This window comes from Myotis brandtii, unplaced genomic scaffold (genome assembly GCF_000412655.1).
Source record: "Myotis brandtii unplaced genomic scaffold, ASM41265v1 scaffold103, whole genome shotgun sequence".
NCBI classification, from domain to species: domain Eukaryota; kingdom Metazoa; phylum Chordata; class Mammalia; order Chiroptera; family Vespertilionidae; genus Myotis; species Myotis brandtii.
In genome coordinates, this window is record NW_005353460.1 from 2,663,474 (window position 1) to 2,673,771 (window position 10,298).

The 10,298-nt window shown below is 35.8% G+C and overlaps 1 protein-coding gene across 1 annotated transcript in view; it reads left to right on the forward strand.

The window, feature by feature from the left end:
• The window catches only part of LOC106725502 (disintegrin and metalloproteinase domain-containing protein 18-like), an 82,964-nt gene that overhangs the window by 23,941 nt on the left and 48,725 nt on the right, over positions 1-10,298 (forward strand). Inside the window, exons 5-7 of the mRNA XM_014536893.1 lie at positions 2,560-2,636; positions 3,096-3,270; positions 9,626-9,691. Coding sequence (XP_014392379.1) covers positions 2,560-2,636; positions 3,096-3,270; positions 9,626-9,691 — 318 coding nt within the window. The remainder of the gene's footprint in view (positions 1-2,559; positions 2,637-3,095; positions 3,271-9,625; positions 9,692-10,298) is intronic.

The following is a 10,298-nucleotide window of genomic DNA, read 5'->3' on the forward strand; positions in this document are numbered from 1 at the left end:
ACAGCAAACTCCCACTGCCTCAGTGTCTGTATCCATTGGTTATGCTAATATGCATGCATACAAGTCCTTTCGTTGCTTTCTGCAAGTTTAAATAATCTTAATTTGAAAGCAGTCACCCAGGTTAAGTGTAGATTTATAGTGTGTTCTATTTTTCCAGTGACAATTTGGCTTTCTTAGGTCCTTTGATGTTATATTGTTGTGCTCTGCTGGAGCTCCTGCTGGAGCTCTGCCTGTGCAGCCTTTAGGGGTAAAAGGCACTTTGCTGTGACAACCTGTATTGCCAGGTGGGGTTGGATGGTGAAGAACCCATGGGAGGGAGAGCATTTCCTCTGACTGTTCTCCAGCCACAGGATGCCAGTTGTTTCTGCGTTAACTTTGATAGTGTCTCCTGGTTAAGGAAGATCCTAAGTGGGAAATCTCTCACGAGGATCATTTTCTCTAACTGGGTGCAGGGCCAGGAGCTGAGAGTCTGAATTGCCCCCTGCTGCTGTGTAGAGTTTGGGAAACCTTATACTTTATGAAGGGCTTGTAGCTACAGTGGCTGCTGGCACCAGTGCTGGTGGAGGTAGCTGCAGCTGTTGCTTGGCATGGAGCAGGGTGTGTTCAGCTGCTGGCAGTGGGTGGGGGATAGTGGTTCAGCTTAGTTTTGCAAAAATCAAATGGTTACTGATGGAGATGTATGAATGGGAACTTAAAATGCATAAGCAAATACATAGAAGAGAATGGGATGCTTCTAAATATTTAATAGCACAGGATTAACAAAGGAATAGGACTGATTCTAGACATCACTAGACTTTTAAGGGAAGAGAAGGGAGTATTTACCGAAAGAGAATATTGGGGGAGAACCTGAGAAGTCTGTTGCTATGAAAGTCCTTGGGGATGAGAGTTTGAACTAAGGATTATCAATAAGGTGAAAAATTAATGACAAAAATTTGAGGAAATGTCAATTAATGTACTTTTGGTTAATTTAGAAGTCAAATGAATGTTGTCAATTACATGAAATTAGCAGTTACAGACCATGCATATAAGAAATGCAGCTGAGATAGGAAAGATAAGAAAGCTTCTGTCAAGGATGTATTTATTTATATTTTTACTTATTTAGACTGGTTTTGTTATAAGTATTTGTGTTCGCATTCTTATTGGAAAACATGCTTTATTTCTTGGGTACATGCTTAGCAATGAAATCTTTGGATCATTATGTTTATTTTACATTTAACTTTATGAGGAATCTCCACATTGTAAAGTATAACTACTATGCTGTACAGATATTAATACAAAATAATAATAATGTAAACTGTAATTGAAAAATAAAATTTAAATTAAAAAATAAATAAATGAAATAAAATATATGTTTTGTGAGTCATTTCATCTAATCCATTGCTTGTCTTTTTATTTCCTCAATAATATCTTTTAAAAAGTTAATAGACCTTATTTCTTTTCAGCATATTTAGCTTTACGTAAGATAAAATAGAAAGTAGAGAAAGCTTCCCGGCACACCCCAACTTCTTAGTTACCCTATTACTAACATCTTGTATTAGTATGCTTTTTGGGTTACAATTTATGAGCCAATACTGATATATTACTATTAATTAAATCTTACAGATTGCATTAGGATTTATTCTTTTTTTTCTGTTTCTCTTCTGCTTGTTTCATTTATTTTATTTTTTAGATTTGATGGTTGATAGATATGTATTTATTGCCATATTAATATTCATATTTTTATCTTTTTTTCTTATTATTATTCTTAAAGAAAAAGTATTATATTAAAGTATACATTTCATGTAATACTGGTTTGGTGGTGGCAAACTCCTTTAGGTTTTTCTAGTCTGGGAAGCTCTTTATACATGTTTCGATTCTAAAAGGTTCTGTCAAAATTATAGAATTTGGAATTATAGCAAAAATAGGCAGAAGAGTGTTAAGAAGAAGAAACTGCAGGTAGACCAAAAGGAAATGGGATATCTGGTGAATAACATTGGTTAATTCAGAAGTCTGCACATTTTATATTATCTAGGACAGGGGTCCTCAAACTATGGCCCGCGGGCCACATGCGGCCCGCCAAAAACATTTATCCGGCCCGCCGGGTGTTTTTGCCACTGCTGTGTGCATAGGAATTTGTTCATAGTTTTTTTTTTTAAACTATAGTCCGGCCCTCCAACGGTCTGAGGGACAGTGAACTGGCCCCCTGTTTAAAAAGTTTGAGGACCCCTGATCTAGGAAGTAAGTTTAAAACCCAAAACTTTAGCCCTAGCCCGGTTTTGCTCAGTGGAAAGAGCATCGACTAGCAGACTGAAGGATCCCAGGTTTGATTCCGGTTAAGGGCACCTACCTAGGTTTCAGGCTTGATCTCTGGTCCTGGTCAGGGCACATGTGGGAGGCAACCAATTAATGTTTCTCTCTCACATAGATGCTTCTCTCTCTTTCTCTCTCCCTCTCCCTTCGAATCTCTCTAAAAATAAATGGAAAAATATCCTCATGTGAGGATTAAAAAACAATAAGGGAATAAAACTCTCCACCAAATTTTATTTACAAATCAATGTACCTTTATGTACTCCTGTTTAGGGGCATTGCTTTTATCAAGGATATGCTGCAGAGATTCCATTTTCAGTGGTGACACTTAGCACCTGTTCTGGACTCAGGTAATGGCAAATTCCAGAGATGTGCATGATTGACCATCTTGTATAACACTTTAATTTTTCCAAATTCCTTGAGTGATAGAGTGAAAGCAAAGAAAATATAGGCTTTGATTATGTTTCTTCACATATAGTTTCTTTTCCTCATCCTCCTCTTATATTTTTTTATATTTTGTTGTCTCTATCCTAGGCTTATAGTCATAAAATTTATTCAGGAAAAATCTACTAGTATAAAGAATACTCATATTTATTAGCCATACTAGAACTCAGTGACTTTTAAAAGCCATAATAGACAGGATATATAAATTGGGTTGAAAGTGAATTTGAGTAAAATGGGATGATTATTTGACTAAATTAGACCATAAAGATCACTGTCAAATTTCTATAAAATGTTTTTATTTAGTATTGATATGCATTTCTCAGTGGGAAATCTATATTAATTACTATTATACTTTTTTATGTCAGGGGATTATTGCAGTTCGAGAATATCAGTTATGGAATTGAACCATTGGAATCCTCAGCTAAGTATGAGCATATGCTTTATCAAATAAAGAATAAAGCTGATTTTCTCCCCTTACAAGACAATTATCCTATGATCCATTTGGGAGATGAGGCGTACAGGATTCTGGGGAAGTCAGAAGTGAGCAAACATTTTTTGGAATCTTCATTTTTGCTACTTTTGATAAACATATTCACATTGAAATTTGTTATACTTGGAGAACAAATTTAAATTGATATTAATTATATTAAAACCTCATGTAAAATATTTATTTTTAATGTTATATGAATATTTATTAACATATTAATAGGAATATGTTTATTCATATAAAAATTAGAAATGCAATAGATTAACTCACATACTGCAAACATGAACATCCTTATATTTCCCTAATTGCAAATATTTTTATGCATGATTTTTACTGAATTTGCATCCTACTAACATAATGATACTCAGATTTGCTAATTATAATTTTGTCAATATTTTCCTTGCCAATACATATTTTTCTTTGTAAAATAGTATTATTTTGATAGAAAATGTAAAAGTAGAAAAAAGTCAAGATGCTTTTCCATATCATTTTCTAGAGATAATGATCTTAAAATTTTGAAATTTTTGGTCCAATTCTTTGACTATATCTACTTACAAACGTAGATTTATAAATGTATAGATTATTTTAAATAAAAAATGATTTAACCATATATGTTTCTTCTTGCTTTTAAAAGAAAATTTTTTTTGCTCTTAAGGGGACAATGCATTTTCCCACTTATTAAATTATTTTACATGTATTATTTTAAATGAAATAATATTGGTTAATAATGATTAAAATATTAAATATGCTGGTATGTATAAATAGGAAAGAATGTACTATGCTATTGCCTAGAGGTAAAATTTGTTGTGCAATCCACTGCATTTATTTTGATGTATACTCTGTTACACTTGTACCCTCTCCAATCCGGGAGCTCTTGGGGGATGTCCAACTGCAGATTTAGGCCTGATCCCACAGGTTTCGGGCCTAAACCAGCAGTCAGTCAGACATCCCTCTCACAATCCGGGACCATTAGCTCCTAACTGCTCACCTGCCTGCCTCCTCATCACCCCTAACTGCTTGGCCTTGTTGCCCCACGCAGCCTGCTGCTCAGTTGTTTGGTCATCCCTCACTAGCCCCCCTCCCGGCCTGGTCGCCCCACGCAGCCTGTTTGGTCATCTGTTCAGTTGTTTTGGTTGTGACAGTCACTTTGGCTTTTATATATATAGATGAATAGACTTAAAATATTGCTCCTGCTACTGTTAATATTTACCATATTTTCTAATGTACTGGAACAGGGTAATTGGAAGTAATTAGAAAGTTTCAGATATAAAACGAAGTGCAATCATAAAATAAAATACAGACAAAAATTTCAGAACCTAGAAGAAACCAGGGTTATCACTGCAGGAATGGGGATATGTAGGTGCTGACATGTGTTTTTGAATTTTGTTCTTTCACTGGGGAACTCGATAGTTGCTTTTCATTCTGAATTTGATAGGCTTAAATCTATAGGTTTAATTAAGCATATTTTCACATGCACGAGTGCTATAAGTAGCACATATAAAGTGAACATTTTCAATATAACAGATTTTTTAACAGAAACAAAAATAATATAAAAGCCATATTTTAGGCACATTTTACATTTATGAAAGTGAACACAAATTTATAGCAAGGTGATCACTTTCATTATAACAACAACTGAAAAATGGAATAGAAATCAAACAAGATGCAAGAAAGGGATTATCTGTTAAAAGCATGTTAGACACATGTATTCACCCAAGCCCTTTCCTTAGAGCCCAATAAAATGGTTATTTTTTTTAATGGCATATACGTATAAGCACAAACAGCACAGAAGAGTAGTAATAACATGGGAAGTTGAAGAACAGAGGTAGCTAACTGATTTAGGCTCCAAAAAGCTAAATCTTAAACTGGCAATTCGGATAAGCTATAGAAAACTTGATATATACTGCAGTTCTACACAAACATTTCTATAACATATCCAGATTCCTTAGGAAGTGACTTTAAAGTCAGACCAATGAAGAGACTTGGTTGAAAATAAGTATTTAGAAATCCTGTGATCTTCCCCTAATCAATTGTCTCTGTGGTAGACTGATAGATAATTGAAGGCTGTTTCTTTTGGGACACCAGGCACAAATGTGCTATTGTATGTCACAATAGAGGAGAAATACTAATTTGAAAGTAGTGTGACTAAGTTAAAATTAGAGTCCTTGATATTGGGAACCAGGCTTAAACATTCCTGGAATGTATTGAAGATCCCTTTCCAGTAGTGAATCACATCAGCCAAAAGAATCAAAATTGACCATATTGAAAGCAGGGTTTTTCCAAACTACAACCGAGACAAATCATCCTCTATGAAGACAACAGCTCTTAAACACCATATGTGGTCACAGATGTTGGAATAAGCTGTTACATGCTCAATTCCTAATATGAAGGGGCAGCAGACATATGATGGAAGAATTTAATATGAATAATAGAGACATGAAAAAAATAAAAAATTAAAAGTTGAGACACCAAAAATACATCAGAATAATACAGAGAATAATAAAATACAGAGAATAATAAAAATTACAGAGTAATAAAATAGAAAAGGTCCTTAGACTTTAGAGAGGTAAGATAAAATATTTCATCTACAAAATAAAGAACAGAGTAAAAAATGACATTCAGCAGATAACAGTTCTTAGAAATTAAAAGCATAATAATAAAAATGTACAGTCAACCTAAAGTTCATAAGATAAAATTCCAGTTAGAACACAAAAAGCAAAGTATAAAGATAAGTAAATGATCTGGAAATTTGGCAGATAAGAAATTAAATTAAAATATAAATTTGGGTGCTACAGTAGGAGTTCCAATCATATTGGAGAAAATTTGAGTTGAATAAATCAGAAAATAATCTAAGAAAAATATTCAGAATTATTTGAGTTTCTTTACTGATATAAAGAATCTGTTTTCTAATACATTAATAAGATACTGAATGGCATGAATTTCATAGCAGCCATATTGGAGGCTAAAAGGCAATACCCACCCAACCCAGTGATCCCACTTTGAGGAATATATCCTAAGAAACCCAAAACACCAATCAGAAAGAATGTATGCACCACTATGTTCATAGCAGCATAATTTACAATAACCAAGATCTGGAAACAGTCTAAGTGCCCATCAGTAGATGAGTGGATCAAAAGCTGTGGTTCATTTACACCATGGAACACTATGCAGCAGTAAAAAAGAAGGATTTCTTACCCTTTGAGACAGCATGGAGGGACCTTAAGAGTATTATGCTAAGCAAAATAAGCCAGTCAGACAACAATAACAGGTATCACATGATCTCACTCATATGTGGAACCTAAAGAACAAAATAAACTGATGAACAAAATAGATCCAGAGCCGTAGACACATGGAATAGATTGTAGAATCTCAGAGGAAAGGTGGGGGTGGGAAGAGATTAACCAAAGAATTTATATGCATATATGTATAACCCATGGACACAGACAATAGTGTGGTGAAGGCCTGAGGTGGACAGTGGGTGTGGGCTAGAAGAAGTCAATGGGGAAATAAGGGGACATCTGTAATACTTTCAACAATAAGGATAATTTTTTTAAAAAAATGAAGCAAAGTAATTTACAGTCTATAATTCTGTACCCAGCCAGAACTACATAATTATAATTTTTTTATTGTAACTATTCTTTCCTCCCTATTGTGGAATGTCCTTCCTAATGTGTAAAACAAACCACTGATAAACATAAATATTCTTATCTCAAAATGAGATTTTACAAAGAATAATTGCTAAATACAGTGAACTTTTAACCAAGTGAAAAGGAAGAACAACTAAGTACCTACCCTCACACACTGTATTGTTCATGAAAATCTTTGTTAGGTCAAATACCACTAAATTTTTAAGCAAACAATGTCCAACTCTCAGTGGTGTAGCATAAGGCTCATGTCTTGCTCGTGCAGAGACCAAGGTGGATGAAATTCTGGTTGATTCCTTTCCTGGCTTTGACTCAAGGTTCCTAAGGGTCCCCCACTAGACTACATGAATCTAGTCAGAAGTAAAGTGAAAATAGAATGTCTCCACATTATACAAATGAGCTAGGACAGCTGCTTCTCATTGATCTCTTCTCTTGGAGAGGGAGCAAATATCATTTGTGGATAATTGGCCATTTCTTATACTATAACCCAAAGTATAATATGTCATTAATCTCCTCCCTTTGCTCAAGAAATGTTTGATTGCCTAGCAAGTGGTGTTCAATGGTTGAGCATTGACCCATGAACCAGGAGGTAAGGGTTTGATTCCTGGTCAGGGCACATGCCAGGGTTGCAGGCTCAATCCCCAGGAGGGGTCATGCAGAAGGCAGCAGATCAATGATACTCTCAATGATACTCTCTAATCATTGATGATTCTATCTCCCTTTCTCTGAAATAATTTATCTATATAAAAGCCTAAATGACCATCGCAACTGAACGGATGACCAAACAGGCTGCGTGGGGTGACCTGGCCTGGCAGGGGGTTTAGTGAGGGGCGACCAAATGACCGAGCAGCAGGCTGCATGGGGCGACCAGGCTGGCAGGTGGGGCAGTTGGGGTCAACCAGGCCAGTGATGGGGGGTAGTTGGGGGTGATCAGACCGGCAGTCAGAGGCAGGTAGGGATGATCAGGCTGTCAGGGGGAGCAGTTAGGGGCAATAAGGCTGGCAGAGGGGGCAGTAGGGGCAGTCAGACCGGCAGGCAGAGGTAGTTAGGGGTGATCAGGCTGGCAGGCAGGTGAGCGGTTATGAGCCAGCGGTCCCAGATTGTAAGAGGGTTGTCCGACTGCTGGTTTAGGCCTGATCCTCAGGAGTCCTGGATTGGAGAGGGTGCAGGCTGGGCTGAGGGGACCATCCCCACTCCATGCATGAATTTTGTGCACCGGGCCACTAGCATATATGTGTATATACATAAAAGTTTGACTTGCCCTAGCCAGTTTGGCTAAGTTGATAGAGTGTAGGCCTGTGGACCGAAGAGTCCCAGGTTCAATTCTTGTCAAGGGCACATACCTAGGTTGCAGGCTCCTCCCCAGCCTGGGTCCTGGTCAGGGCACATGCAGGAGACAACCAATTGATGTGTTTCTCTCACATTGATGTTTCTCCCTGTCTTTCCCTCTCTCTTCCACTCTCTCTAAAATCAATGAAAAAATATTCTCGAGTAAGGATTAAAAAAAGAAAAGTTTGGTTGAAGGAACTCCATGTATTAAACAATAACCAGAAAGAAATAAACGTGGTTCATATGAATGAATACAAATATAAACAATATAGGAAAAACAAAATTTAAAGTGAATTAAAGCCAATGTCGATATTATTTTATATTCACACACTGACTCATAGGTGCCACATGTTCTTTTAAGTACTTTATGTACAACCTATCTTTCAACAGTTCTAGAATTATACCATGACCAAATGTAGGCAAGAATGTGGAAAAACTGGTACTTAATTCTTGGTGGAAATGCAGAATGATGAAATGACTTTAGCAAACAATCTGGCACTTTCATACCACTTTGTAGACCCACAATTACTATACGACTCAGGTATTCCATTTCTAAATACCAAGAAAAATGAAAGAAAAAAATTGCACAAAGACCTGTACATTAATATTTATAGCAGCTTTATCTATAAAAGCGAAAATGCCTACATCAGTCAAATGATCAACAGGTAAATGTATAAACATGTTGCAATGTATATCTTCAATGGCAAACTACTTAGAAAAAAACTAATGAATTATTAATAATCACAACAGGGATGAATGCTTAATGAAAGAAACCAGATAGAAATGAGTACATTCCATATGATTCCATTAATATGAAATTCTAGAATAGATCATTGTAACCTATATTGAAAAACAGCATATCATTGGTTTCCTTGAGCTGTGTGGCTATTGACTTGGAAGAGGGTAATGACAACATTCTTTGTCTTACTTATGGAAATGGTTACATGGCTGTATATATTAACACCAACACATAAACCTGTATACTTAAAATGGATGCACTTTATTGTGTGTAAACCCCAATAAAGTTAATATAAAAATTAAAAATATAAAAATGATGCTAAAATAGAGGCAATGTTTGGGGGAAAGTTGATGGGAGTTTGTTAGCTTGAAGGTTGGAGCAGAATCCTAGAAGAGGTTTTTGAGAGAAAGGAAATATGGCTTCTCCCTCACTGTAGCAACAATTTTTTTAAAAGATTCTAATTATCAAAAATATAAAGTAAAAGCTTCTGATTGGTTCTTAAAATATTTGTTTGGAATATCACCTGCTTATTTACTTAGTTGGCACCTGTCCTTTTATTTTCCTGTTATCTGTATCTTTATGTATCAATATTTATTTATTTATACCTCTCTGTGTGTACATATCTAATGTACATAATTACAAACCACATAAGAATTTAAAAAATGTTTTATTTATCTCATGTCCTCTGTTTCACAGAAAAAGTCAGATGCTGTACTATTGAAAAGAACTCTGAAAATACAAATCATTATGGATAAAGCCTTGGTATGCATTATTGATACATTTCCTCATATCTTTGTTTTGTGTTTAAATGCAAAAGGAATAAGAAACATCCTTTCTTTTTTGCAGCACAGAGGTATTTTAAAGTGATCAAAATATGTATCTCAGTACAACAGGGCATAGCAAAATGTCAGTTGCCTCTTCATTGAAATAGATATCAATACCAATATTTATGGCATTGATATCTAAATAAATATGGAATTCTAGTAAGAATGTATAACTTTTTGTGTGGAAGGCTTCCAATACACTATAATCCATCTATCTACACTAATAAAAGAGAAACATGGTAATTGGCGTACGACCGCTACCCTTTTCATTGGCTAATCAGTGAGTATATGCAAATTAACTGTCAGCCAAGATGGCGGCCGGCAGCCAGGCACTGAAGCGAGCACGAGGCTTGCTTGCTGCAGACTCCAACGTTCCCCGCCTCACTTGCCAGCCTCTCAGTTGCAACTCTAAGCAACTATATACTATGTTGCAAATAAGAAGGTAAACAAAACCCCAGAAAACAGCCGGACTGAAACCCAGCCGGACCGAAACATTGTATCCATCTTTTCAGCAGCGAGGCCTCAGAGCTAAAGCTGGCCCAAAA